General features: G+C 41.7%; 1 protein-coding gene across 4 annotated transcripts in view; it reads left to right on the top strand.

The window, feature by feature from the left end:
• Positions 1–340: 340 nt before the first annotated feature.
• The window catches only part of CDH1 (cadherin 1), a 67,217-nt gene continuing 53,168 nt past the window's right edge, over positions 341–14,389 (top strand). For all 4 annotated transcript variants that reach the window (XM_044663152.1, XM_044663154.1, XM_044663156.1 and 1 more), the window contains exons 1-2: positions 341–397; positions 1,446–1,560. In XM_044663152.1, the coding sequence (XP_044519087.1) occupies positions 341–397; positions 1,446–1,560 (172 nt within the window). The remainder of the gene's footprint in view (positions 398–1,445; positions 1,561–14,389) is intronic.

Genomic DNA, 14,389 nt, shown 5'->3' with positions numbered 1-14,389 from the left:
AACGATTTAATTTTTCAGAATAGGTAGATAATACTGTGTCCCCAAGTCCTTAGGATTCCAGGACTGGAGTGGGGGGAGAAGTTGCTGCCTGGGCTGGCCTAGGACTCGCTCATTGGCTCCTCCCGGCGCAGGTGTGCGTGCGGGCCAATCAGAGGCGCGGGAGGGCGGGTCTCTCGGAGCTCACCTGGCTGCCCGCAGCTTGGAAGCTTCAGTATCGGCCTTTGGGAGTGACAGAGAAGCTTTCGTCCACCTGCGCCTCCCAGGAGCTGCGCCGCTCCGGCCCCAGCCCCAGCCCCATTTCAGCCCGCGCTGCGGTCGCCCCACCCCCGGCGCTACCACCATGGGCACCCGTCGGAGTTTCGCTCCCAGCCTCGTCTCTCTCCTCCTGTTGCTGCAGGTAAAGCCCGGAATGAACCGGGGGGAGGAGGGGGATGGGGCACTTTCCTGGTGGATGAAGGAGGGAGGGCTGTGGGGAGACTGATCCTTCCCGGGGAGAGAACTGAGGTGGTCTCGGAGCAGCCCTCCACACGTTCATCCTTTGCTCTGAGCCTTCTTTTCACCGCCCCCTTCGCGCCCCTCGCCTCCCCTGAGCCCTTCTTCCTTCCTACGGACCATAATTCTAACTCCAACTCTCGGGACCTCTCCTTGGAAATTGAAGTTTGCGATCGGGGTTGGGGGTGGGGGTACACCTGATTCTTAATTCCTCTCTCGAGCTGCCGTCAGATCCCTCTAAGGGGCAAATGGGGAAAAGCCCGGCTCAGGGAACCCTCGCACGGATCCGGCACCTCCCTCCGGCCCCGCCCTCCTCTTTTCGGGGGTTCGGGGTGGGAGTGAGGTGGCACACTGTACCCCAAGTTTTAGGAGAGAAATCTGAGCTGGCCCTGATGCCAAACTGTCCGTGGATGGGTGGGGGTCTGGGCGAGAGAGGACGAGCCTGGGGAGAAGCCAGTGTATGGGGAGAGGGGGGAAGGGGAGTCTCCAGTGTATTTAGGGTTGGTGGGGTCTGTGACTGGAGGAGGGATTTCCGGGGTGATATGGGGACAGTGAGAATCTTCTCCGAGTGAATAAAAGTGAGAGTTGGGGAGCCGGGGAATGTTTGGGGGAGGGCAGATGGCTGGAGGGGAGGGCAACTCTGGGCTTCTGCCTGGATGAGATCAGGTTGCTAGGAAGGGGAATCACTACCGCTTTGATTTGGGAAGGATGACCTCTGGACTGGACTGACTTTCGGCCGCTTTTTTCTCTCTGCAAAACTTTGGGAGTCCCCCGGGAATAGCTGGCTGTGTGGATTTCTGGCGGGGAGGGAGCGGCTAAGGCCCAGGACCAGGCCCTCTTCTCCACCCCCACCCTCCTCCTTTGGGGCGAGGCTGGCAGGTTTCGGTGCGGGGGAGGAAGGCAAATCCCCTCCAGCACCAAGTCACCCCAAACCCCTTTTCTTTCCTCCCCAGGCGTCGGGATGGCTTTGCCTGGACACGGAGCATTGCCGTCCAGGTTTTGGCTCCGAAAGTTATACCTTCCAGGTGCCCCGGGCACACCTGGAACGAGGCCTAGCCTTGGGCAAAGGTAAGAGGACTGTGGGGGAGGGGGATGGCTGCTGTTCCGGTGCCCAGCCCCAGGGGGTGGGTGGGGAATCGATAATCTAGGAAAGTGATCGGCCTGCCTCTGGGAAAGCACTGGGCCCTTCCTGTTCTGGCTAGCGTTTTGATATATTTAACCTTTATGCTGAATTCCAAGAGTGGAAATTAACCTGTGTGCAAGGGAATCCCTTTTCCGTTTGGAAGTGACTTCAGCCCCAGCAGATCGTTATTAGATCTTGCTAATGTCTCTACATTTCCACTCCCAGGGAAATCTAATTTTAAATTAATTTTTTATTTAAATTTTTTTTAATTTTTATTTCATTTTATTGTCATGCAAAACACACTTCCTTATTAGTCATTTTTAAGAGCAAAGTCATACATAACCAATTCTTCGGAGGCAGATAACATTTCCCTATAATAAGTCTTTCAGGATTGTCCCAGTTCATCGGATTTCTGAGAATTGCCAAGTTTTCATAATCATCATCCAATATTGCTGTTATTGTGTATAATGTTCTCCCAGTTCTGCTTATTTCTCTCTGCATCATTTCCTGTAGATCTTTCCAGCTTTTTCTGAAATCACCCTGCTTATCATTTCTTATAGCACAGCCATTACCAACATACAACACAATTTGTTCAGCCATTCCCTAATGGATGGACATCCCCTCAGTTTCTAATTGTCATCACAAAAAGAGCAGCTATACAAATGTATAGCTTTTTTTATGATCTCTAGGGATATAGGCCCAGTAATGGCATTTATAGGATCGAAGGGTATGCACAGTTTTATAGCCCTTTGAATATAGTTGCAAACTGCCCTCCAGAATGTTTGGATCAGTTCACAACTCCACTAACAATGCATTAGTACCCCAATTTTGCCGAATTCCCTCCAACATTTACCCCTTTCCTTTACTGCCATATTGGCCAATCTGATAGATGTGAGATGATAGTTTAGTGTTTTTTTAATTTGCCTTTCTCTAATCAAGAGTGATTTAGAACATTTTTTCATATGAATATAGATGACTTTGATTTCTTTACCTGAAAATTGCTTGTTCATATCCTTTGACCATTTGTCAATTGGGGAATGGCTTGTGTTCTTATAAATTTGAGAGATTAGACCTTTATTAGAGACATTTGTTATAAAAATTTCCCTCCCCCCCCAGTTTGTTGTTTCCCTTCTAATCTTGGTTAGAATCGGGGGTTTTTGTACAAGAGCTTTTTAATTTAATATAATCAAAATTATTCATTTTACATCTTATAATTATCTCTTTATTTGGTAATACGTTCTTCCCTTCTCCAAAGATCTTCCAGGTAAACTATTCTGTGTTCCCCTAATTTAGTTTTGGTATCACTCTTTATATCTAAATCATATATCATTTTGACCATATCTTGGTATAAAGTGTGAGATACTAGTCTATACCCAGCTTCTGCCATACTGTTTTCCAATTTTCCCAGCAGTGAGTTCTTATTCCAAAAGCTAGGATCTTTGGGTTTATCAAACACTAGGTTGCTGAGGTCATTTACTTCTGTATATTATGTATCTAATCTACTCCATTGATCTACCATTCTATTTCTTAGCCAGTACCAGATTGTTTTGATTTGCTCCTTTATAGTACAGTTTGAAAGCTGGTACTGCTAAATCTTAAATTATTTAAGAGCCTTTCTCCCTATCTTTGCAAGGTATTGAGTTTTTCTTCATAGGGATAAAAAAGTGAACCGAAAATATTCCTAATTGATTTAGAAAATTAAAAAAAAAAAACCTGATAACTGACTCAGAGGAAAAGCATGTGAGTGACTTGGTCATTTCTTGAGCTTATCACTGTGCTATCAGAATTATGTTTGAGTTCCTTGTCTTGCTGGCCAAATGAGGGCGGAAGTTTGGAACATTATTCACTGGATAAATTATTGAAATATACTATATGTTGAAGCTCCTCCCTCTCCCCCATTCCCCTTATGAGTAATTTAACATGTAATTTAGTTTTAGACAGTTGCCAGAGGGCTGACCCTTGGTCACAAAAAGATTATATCCTTAGAGGAAAGACTTGGAACCAATTCTTCCTGACTCCCAAGGTCAGCCCTAAAGCTCTAAATTTGAATTCATATCCTGCCTCAAGACACTCATTCTTTGACCTTTCTTTTTTTTAATTAAAATTTTTTTTGTTTTTGCCTTCTGTCTGGGAATCAATACTATTAGTTACAAGGCAGAAAAGTGGTAAGGGCTAGACAACTAGGGCAAAGTGATTTGCCCAGGATCACATAGTTAGGAGGGATCTGAGGTCGGAGTTGAATTCAGGACCTCCTGTCACTAGACCTGGATCTCTAACCACTGTGCCACCTAGTTACCCCTCAATGAAAGTTTCTAAATTAAATTGCATGAGCACAGAGACCATGTTTTATTTGCTGGTTGTAATTTTCCCTAGTACATAGCAGAACTTTGTAGAGAAATGTATTTGTGTTTCTGTATGAACAGATTTGTAAAATATTGTTTGCACCTGTGATTTCATCAGTAAAGGAAGTTTCTACCAATGTTGATCAGTAGCTATTTTACAACTACTAGTGTTAGTTGCCTAGGATCCCTAAGGGTTTTGGAATTGGTCTGAAGTACCTCTAAGAGGCAACACTTGAACTCGGGTCTTTCTGTCGCTAAGGTCATTCACTGGACTAGACTGCCTCTCTTTCCACTGCATATGGTTGCTTAAATGTTAGAAGCTGAGAGACCAGGAGAATAGTCAAGAAAGGTGTCAACATGAACAAAGGTGTAACCATGAAAAAAATTTGAAGAATTGATTTCTCTTAACACAGTGTATATGTATTTGTAGCTTAATAAATATTTGTTGGAGGTAAGACAAGTTGGATATTGAAGGACATGAGGGATTTTGATGAAGAAAATGGGAACATAGGAAACATAAAAATAAAAAGGGGTAGTCGCTGTTCATGGTTGGGCCCCACCAATATAATAAAATCATTATACTAACTAAATTACAGACTTCTACCAATTCAACTCCTAAGTCTTTACTTTTTAGAAGCAGATAAACTAATTCCTTTGAAGAAGCAAAAGCCATAGAAGTTTGAGGGAATAATAGTGGAGAAGAGGAGTAGAAATAAAGGGAAATGTAACTTATAACTCTATCTCTAGTGCTTTTTTCCATTTTTGTCTCAAGGTTTTTCTTTCCTGTTTGGGAATTAAAAAAGAACATCATCCTTGTTGGTAGGATGATTACTTATAAGGTGCATGGGTTCCAGTATGGGTTTTAAATCTGTCATTGGAAATGGCTTATGGAGATTTAAATATAAGAAAGCCAGTCCCCTCACGGAGCTTTCCAATGGGGGAAAATTGCAGGTAAAGAGAACCCAGAAAGCCAGACTTTATTAACAAAGAAAAGTTATAACTTGGAAAGTGATTAGGCTTACCATTTCTTCCCCCTTATTACTATTAATTTTTTTTTCTCCTGTATCTTTCCTGGATATTTTTTCTGATAGAGAAAGTGTTTTTCTTGGCTTTGAGTTTTGGTTGCCTTGATCTTCTGCTCAAGAGTTCACAGAGCTTAAACACATCTTCCTTTAGGACCAGTGATCCCAAATTTTTCTCACCTTTGAAAGATTTAGTGAAACGTGATACAATCAATGTGTCTGATAACCTAATTAGATGAGAAGGCAAATCCTGAATTTTATTTGGGAATTTGTTTCTCTCCCATGTAGTCAATATGACTGACTAATCCCAAGCTTTTCTTTCTTCATAGAGTTAGCTGAGTCTGATATATAGCTAGCTGCCTTAAAGAGAAGGCTATTAAGAAACTCTACGTGGAGAGGGAATATGCTTTCATGTTCTCAGGGCTTTCTACCAGCATTTAAGGAAGAACATAGGCAGACATTAGAGATATAGTGTCTAGGCTGTTGGATTTGAAATTAGGAATGCTGTGGTTCAAATACCACCTCAGATATTAGCTGTGTGTAATGCATTCTGCCTCAGTTTCCTTCTCTGAAAAAAGGAAAGTTTTGGACTTGAATGGCCATTAAGGATCCTTTCAATTCTACATCTATGACTCATCCTTGATGCAATAGACAATACATTTGGGGCTTCCTTTCACTTTTTTTGTTAGAGACCAGACAAATTCCACATAACTGATAGATTATCTTTGAAATTTTTATTTAATTAATAAATTTAGGGTATTTACCAAGGTTACAAGATTCATGTTCTTTCCCTCCCCTCCTCCTACCCCCTTCCCATAGCCAACCTGCAATTCCACTGGGTTTTACATGTGTCATTGATCAAGACCTACTTCCATACTATTGATATTTTCACTAGAGTGATCATTTAGTCAATTAGATTATCTTTTTATTTGAAGGCATTACCTTTTGTGTTTGTCTTTGTATATCTAGAACCCTGAAGATAGAGGATGAATTAATATTTCCTGAATGGAATTGGATAAATCATCAGCCAAGCCCAGATAGACATAGTATCTGTTACAGATTCTAGTGAGGAAAAAAGTAGTAGGTGCCTCCCTTCTCCATCTCTCTACCTCTTGTCCTTCCATTCCCTCCTTCCCTCTCATCTTTTTCTCACATTCCCTTCCATATGCTCTCCATTGCAACCAAATTGGATTATGGTGTGTCCCTTAAACAGACCTCCTAGATACCCAGAATGCCTTTCTTTAGGTTTTTTACTTTTATTCCTGTCCCTTCTCAAAGGTCCTCCTCTCCTTCTGGAAGTCTTTGAATCCCCACCATAATTTCCCATTACCTTTATCTTCCTAGTTCGAAAAGCACTTTGCATGCCTCCTCCCTAATGCACTTATGTAATGGCTGTATTTATTATAAGACTGTTTGGAAAAGATAATGTCTCAGGGCAGCAAGGTGGTTCAGTGTTGGAGTGCCAGATACTTTCTAGCTATGAAGTTACTTAACCCCATTTGCCTAGCCCTTGCCCTATAGTCTTAGAGTTGCTTCTAAGTCAGAAAGTAAGGATTAAAAAAAAAAAAAAGATAACAATATCTCTTAGTGACACCCTTTACTCTGGGAAAGGAATTGGGCTCAGCTCTCCTAATCTGAAAGCTCTAATGGGCAAAGAGGAAGAACAATTTAAGTCTTGAGACTGCAAATGTAAAAGTTGGCTGGTAGTTTTAGAAGCATAAAAAAAAAAAGAAAAAAAAGAAATGTTTGAATTTTTAAAAAATCCTTACCTTCTCTTTTAGAATCAATACTATCAGTTCTACTGCAGTAGAATTGTAAGAGCTAGGCAATTGGGGTTAAGTGACTTGCCCAGGGTTACATGACCAGGAAGTATCTTGAGATCAATTTTGAACCCAGGACCTCCTGTCTCCTGGCCTAGCGCTCTATCCACGTAGATGCCTGTTTATATGTATATATATACATATATTATTTTGAATAGAAACCTGGCTCTAGTTTTATTTTTTAATTTATTTTTATTTTTTAATAAACCCTTAACTTCTGTGTATTAGTTCATAGGTGGAAGAGTGGTAAGGGTGGGCAATGGGGGTCAAGTGACTTGCCCAGGGTCACACAGCTGGGAAGTGTCTGAGGCCAGATTTGAACCTAGGACCTCCTGTCTCCAGGCCTGAGTCTCAATCCACTGAGCTACCCAGCTGCCCCTTACATATATATATATATTTTTTTAATCACCTGAAAAGAAAGTCTAAGCTTGCCCTCTTTTCATTTTAAAATCCAAATTTACTCCTTGCCCATCACAACACTAAAATTTAAACATTTCTTCCTTCTATTCCTCACCATTCAGGGCTCATCAAATAGCATACCAAGTGCTTAACAAATTCTTGTTGCTTGCTTGACTACTTGTTAACAGATGAGCCCTTCAGATGTGTCCCCGTCCTCTGTGATTTTAGGAGTCTCTTGGGAAACTGAGGAGGAGGTTGGAGGGGTGGGGTTGAAATGTTAACCTTAGTTCAATTCTCAATAAGCATCTCTTTTTGCACCACTATTATATGAGTCACCATGCTAGGGATACAAAGAAAAATAATCCCTGCCCTCAAGAGCTTTGCATTCCACTGTGCAGAGTTAAGTAAAGACCCTCTGTTTTCAGAAACAAATTTATGCCTGAAGTACACAAAAAAATTAGTGGGATTTCCTGTCTTTGGAGGCATTCAAAGGACTTGATGAACTCTTCTTGGCCTTATTTGTTTAATTATTAAACAAAAACAAAACAATTAAACAAATAATTATTAAACAATTATCAAGCAAATTGTTAAATTGTCTTATTGTTCAGTAGTAGTAGTAGTAGTAGTAGTAGTAGTAGTAGTAGTAGTAGTAATATGGGTTGGACTAAGTGACTACTGGCGTCCTTTCCAACTCTGAAATTCTTTGATTCTGTAATTTTGAAAGGAAAAATCCAACAACTGGAGTTGGGGGTAAAGGATGGCAAAAGTTACAGATCCAGTGAGCCAGGAGGCAGTGCCCTGTGAGCATAGGAGCTGAATGTTGTCTATGGGGGGACATAACATCTTGATTGGAATGAAGAGTAATTGAATCAGGAGAGAACTGGCCAGGTGGGTGAGCACCAAAGTGGGGAGGGCTTTCATTGCTGGGCTATTTCTATTTTGTCTAAATAGAGGTATTTTTGAGCTGAGTGGCTGGCTAGATCTTGGTCTTGGGAATACCAGTTTGGCAGGTGGGTAGAAGGTGATTTGGAAATGGGGGGATTCGAAGCAGGGAGATCTGTCATGGGGTGAGGAGGGGGAGCATCAATGTTAATTGCAGTCTAAGTGAGTCAGAATTAGGGCAGAGGCTCTATATGAGTAGAGTTGGGGGCGGAGTGAAGCAAGAGATTTTTGTCCAGTGTGTCGATAAGCTACTTCAGTAGTTTTCTCATGCTTCAGAATCCCCAGACTCGTACCCCATTGGGCTCCATTTCTTCCTTGCTACATGTCTCTCCCTCAGCTATCAGTTATTAAACAAGCTAGGCAAGTTCCCCGACTGGCTCCCCAAGTGTGCTTAGCAAACATTCTTCTGCAAACACTACCATAGTCCAGAATGCCTTTGGTTAGAAAATTAGATTTCGGATGGTTTTCCCCCACCCTCCATGAGTACAGTCTATAGTCTATTGGAGGCAATCTTTTAAAAAAAGCTCATGGGGTTGATCAAGGACACATGACAAAACCAGTGGAAATGTGCGTCGGCCATGGGTGGGGGGAGTGCGGGGGGTGAAGGGGAAAGTAGGAGCATGAATCATTTACCCATGTTAAAAATGATTATTAATAAATGTTTAAAAAAAAAAAAGCTCATGGGGGCAGCTGGGTAGCTCAGTGGCTTGAGAGTCAAGCCTAGAGACAATCTGGCCTCAGCCACTTCCCAGCTGTGTGACCCTGGGCAAGTCACTTGACCCCCATTGCCCACTCTTACCACTCTTCCATCTATGAGCCAATACACAGAAGTTAAGGGTTTTAAAAAAAGAAAGAAAAAGGAAAAAAAAAGGTCATGTCTTAAATTAGGAAAAGCAGCCTGATTTTTATTGTGGAACCTAGTGGGAGGAAAGAGAGGAAGCAGGGGCAGAGTGTACGATACTTTCCTACTTGGTCAGTGGCTCTCAGTTTCTAGAGACATTCACAGCAAAAATCTCAGCATCTCGGTAAAGATGATTGAGCACCTACTGTGTGCCAGGCACTGCTAAGCACTGGGAATCCCAAGAAAAACAAAAGATGGTCTGTGCCCTTAGGGAGGAGACTATACATAAGCCAGTATATATAGGGAAAATGGGGAAAGTGAGCAACAGAGGGAAGGAACAGATTGGGAAAGGATTCCTGTACATGAGTGAGATTATAGGCTTGAAGGGGGACTCCAAGAAAGCCAGCAGGCTTTCTCATCCAAGCTGGAAGTATAGGCACCACTGGTGGCCTGAACCCATTGCTGACCTGATCTATTTGCTACCTGCTTTGGCTTTAGGAAGCCTGGTGTCCCACATTCCCCCGGAAAGAGGGATATTGGATTTAGTGGGGATACCCTATTGATTAACCCTGCTACAGCTCAAAACTGCCAAACTCAATCCACCAGCCTCCCAAGGAGCAAGTATTACAGGCATGTGCCACCATGTATGTGCCCACCTTTGATGCTTTTTAATCAGCTATTTCTGAAAATGCTCCTGCACATGCTTAGATATACAACTTAAAAGCCAATGAAATAAACCCAAGCACCACAGTGACTCTGAGAGCATATGCAGCATTCCATACCCAAAGTTCTCGTCTGCATTTCTACTGAAAGAAGGGAAGAGCTTCCTTTCTTCTCCAGGATCAGGATTGGACTTTTTGGTTACTTTTTCCCTGCCTTATTTTGTTCCTGACCCCACTCACTATATATACTCATCAGTTAGTTCATACAAATCTTCCCATGTTTCTCTGAAATTTCTCATTTGTTGATTGCTTTGGTGCAGCCATGCGGTTCCATTCCATATCAATGGCAGTCTGTTCAGCCGAGGATGGTGGGCACCCACTTGCTTTCCACGTTTCGATGCCACAAAGAGCAAACTGCTAGAAATACATGAAATCTTTCTGTCTTGCCTTCCTGGGGAGCTCTGGGGAAAAACATAAACTGTTCAGCTTTTTTTATATCATTCTAAATCACCCCACACCCAAACTTCTTCCCCTGGGCTCATTCTCATTCAAATCTGTATTCAGATTTGTTCCCATTGAATTCATGCAGCCTGTGGATGTCTAACTTATATTCCCTTAGACTCCCTAATGCACAAGTTGGGTGTGTGTGTGTGTGTGTGAGAGAGAGAGAGAGAGAGGGAGAGAGAGAGAAGAGGAGAGGAGAGGAGAGGAGACAGAGAGAGACAGAGAGAGACCGAGAGAGATATCCATTAAAATGTCAGGAGAGGAACACTTGGGAAGGTTTGAACTTGACTTTGGAAAAAACAGTAAAGATACCGATGAACTAATTGGTCATCATCTCAGGACTTAGTGGGATAATTGGATAATGTCACATAAAATAATTAGGAGAGCTTGTAAAATGCCAAAATACTTTGCCAATTTTGAATGCATTTAAGTTTAGGATAGGACACTCGTGTATTAGTCTTGAAACGCTCTTTCCCATCCACTGCTCCCATCTCTGGAAGACTGGCTTTTATGAAGGCATTGCCAGTTTTGAGACAGATCCCCACAGTAGGTTATATTAAAACTAGCCCTTTATTTTATGGCATGAATACAGATACTGTCTGGGTCAGAAGGAACCTTAGGCATCATTTAGTTTCATTCCTTCCTCTTATGGTTACAGGAACTAGAAAGTAAGAGACTTGACTGTAATTAGGGTGTCTTGAGCCCAGTAGCTAAAGGAGCTTGCTTCTCTAGGGGGAGATGTTTTGTTTTGGTTTTTCCTTTTAAATTCTTCTGTCTTTAGAAGCAATTCTAAGTATGGGTTCCAAGGTAGAAGAGCAGTAAAAGCTAGGCAATGGGGGTTAAGTGACTTGCCCAGGATCACACAGCTAGGAAGTATCTGAGGGCAAATTTGAATCCAGGGCTTCCTGTCTCTTTAATCCACCTAGTTGCCCTGGGGGGGGGGGGGATGTTTTTAAAGTGAATTTTTTAGGAAAGAGGGACCTTGCTGTTATGAGATGGATTTGAGGATGGCAGCCAGGGCAGTGAGTCCTTGTAACTGCCCGTGCGCTTGCTGATGCTCCATGACTTACTAGGTAAAGCAGGCTTCTTTGTGTGCAGCCTCACTTAATCTCCCAGGCTCTGGTTCCCAGCAGAGAGCTGCTCATTTGCATCCCAGGTGTAAAGATCAGGTGAGGCATCTTGTGTTCCACATGTCTGAGAAAGGAAGCAGCAGATGATAAGTGAGATTCTGGAGGTTGGAAACCAAGCAGATAGCACTGGTGGTCCGTTACCTTATCCCACCCTATGGAACCCTTCCCTCTCCCTCCTCTCCCCAAGCAATATTTCCCTGAAAAAACTTCCTTGGACCCGACAATCTCCTTCTTGGGAACCTTCGATTCTAGACACTGACAAAAGATCTTCATAGAAATTAACAACTCAGACATAGTATTCATGTTTCTTGTTTTATTCCCCCCCCCAATTTTTTTTAAAACACAAGGCTCATCTCCCAGTGTAACCCCCATTGCTTCTTCCCTTGTAACAAAGAAACACTTGGGCAGAACTATCCTGAAAAGAAAATGGAGCCATTTTCCACTTGGAATTCCTTACCCCTCTTCATGATTTTTCCAATATTGGTCATTGCAACTAAGCCAGATTTGGAACCATTTTCTATTAGTGGTGTTCTTTGATTACGTTACCGCTGTCATTGTGTGCATTGTTCTCTTGGTTCTATTCTGAATTCTTCATTCCTCAAGGTACAACAATATGATTTCTTTAAAATTCTTCTGTCTTAGAATCAATACTGTATGCTGATTCCAAGGCAGAAGAGTAATAAGGACCTTTCCTTATATTTTGGAATTGATATCCATCCCGAAGTAGAAGAACAATAAGGGTTAAGAAATTTGGGTTAAGTGACTTGCCTAGGGTCACACAGGTAGGAAATGTCTTGAGGCTAGATTGGACCCTGGTCCTCCAGCATCTATAGGCCTGGCTGCCTAGTTGCCCCTAATCAAGTGGTTCTTAATGTAACATTAAAACCTTTTTCTTTTAAATTTTTTTGATAGAAATATTTTAATACATTTGATTTCCTTCCTATGTATTTTATGCTTATAAGACCATAATTTTGAGGTGGGGATCTATGCAGATCCGTAAGGCTTCACCAGGCTGCCAGAGAGGGGCCCATGACATAAAAAAAAAGGATGAAAACCTCTCCACTAGGCTATGTCCCTTTTTTCAGAGCAGGAAACAAGTCCCCTAGAGAAGAGGTAGAACCCAGATTCCCAATCACTGTTCTTTCTGCTGTAGTGTTTCTCTTGTTACCAGATAATCTCTCCCTCCAGAGACTGGTCGTGAAAATGGTGGAAATGGTTGTAGATGATGAGGATGGTCTGAGGCCAAATTTGAACCCAGTTCGAGGCTTGGCTTTCAATCCACTGAGCTACCTAGCTGCCCCCCAAGACAATATCTCATTTACTGCCATTCAGCTTTGAGCAAAATATTACTCAGAATTCTTTTCATTCTAATCAACCCATAAGTGTTTGCCTGCTATGCACAAGGCACAATGCCCTGTTGGAGCATTTTTGATCCAGTACCAGGAATGATGAACTCATAGCTGAGGGACATTGAGGTACCGAGGAAGGTGCACTGAGACCTGGCTTTGAATCTTAGCTCTGCTACTTCTTAACCTTGGCCTCAGTTTCCTTTTCTGTATATTGGTGGAATTTATGACTTCATGAGATTGTTATGAGAATCAAAGACTCAGGGAAACCTGTTGGTCCTCAGTAGTCCATGACCAGAGGGGAATCCCTTGATAGCCCCCATTGTTAGCAAACAAGAGCATCTCTGGGCAGAGCAGCAGCTAAACTCGGTGCTGAATTTGGAGTTGGGAAATCTTTGTGCAATTTCTGGTTGTATCACTTAGTTCCACGGGAACAAAAGGAAAAGCCATTTAAGGTCTCTGGGCCTCAGTTCCCTGACCTGTAAAATGAGATCAGGAATTTCAAAGATCCTTGCAGCTTTAATTCTGATCTTACAATCTGCCTCCAATCCCTCGTGGACTCAGGTATCACAAATATCATCCCGACAGGAAAGCAACTATTTTTCCAAGCTGTCCTGTCATGGTAAATTACTGGTTCCCCAATCCTAAGTAGGCCATTGAATTCTGAGCTGTTTTATCATCTCCCTCCTTCTGCTATGCTTTCCCAATCTTCCTCCATGGTTAGATCACAGTATTGCAGTACCTACAATTTATCCTGTATGTATCTAGTTCGTACATCCTTTCATCTTCCCCCATTAGATGTAAGTTTTTTGAGAAAAGGAACTATGTTTTTGCCTTTTTAAAAATTTCTAATGTTTAGTAAAGTGTCTGGAACATACTTGACTGACAGGAAGAGGATTTCCCCTACCCAAACCTTTTTTTTTTCTTAACCACTTCTGTTTTCTTTAATTATCATTTCCCCCTCTTTGGATTCCTTCATAAAACAGAAATGTCCTAGATAGACTTCAGGTCTCCTAGCCCAAGAATTGAGTGTTTTTTGTTGTTTTTTTTTTTTTTAATATTTGGTGACCATTCTCTTTCTAGATATCCTCACAGATGACTTCTATTGGTTCTGGAGGGAACTAGAAATAGAACTCATTCTATGAGTTCAAATATGGTTTATATTTTATTTGAAATAGGTTGTTTTTTTTTATATTACATGAACATTCACAGTTATCTCACCCCCTCTTCTCCCTGAACCATAGAAGGTATCAAATCACCCCACAAAAAAAAAATTATGTCTTCTGTGTTTCTGTTTATCAGTTCTTTTCCTGGAGTTAGACATTCATAAGATATTCTTCAAATATTAATTCTGCACTGTATATAGTGTAGTCATTTCACTCTTCATTATTTCATGTAAGTCTTTCCAAATTAAAAAAAAAATTAACCTACTCATCATTTCTTACAAAGCAGTGTAGTATTCTATTCTTAGCCATTCTCCAGTTGATAGACATCCCTCAGTTTCCACGTCTTTGCCACCACAAAAAGAGCTGCTATAAATATTTTGGAACATGTAGTTTTTTCCTTTTCCTTTTCTCCTGATCTCCTAGGGAAACAGACTCAACAGTGTTATTACTGGTTCTGAGAATAGACATATATATATATATATGTATATACATATATTCATATTTTTTTTACCTCTGCATTATATTGGTTGTTAAGGGAACAATAAATAAAACCAGAATTTCTTTTTTAAAACCCATACCTTCTATCTTAGAATCAGTCTT

The sequence above is a fragment of the Gracilinanus agilis genome, chromosome 2, assembly GCF_016433145.1.
Source record: "Gracilinanus agilis isolate LMUSP501 chromosome 2, AgileGrace, whole genome shotgun sequence".
NCBI lineage: Eukaryota > Metazoa > Chordata > Mammalia > Didelphimorphia > Didelphidae > Gracilinanus > Gracilinanus agilis.
Note: the sequence above shows the minus strand (reverse complement) of the source record. Positions and strands in the feature narration are given on the sequence as shown.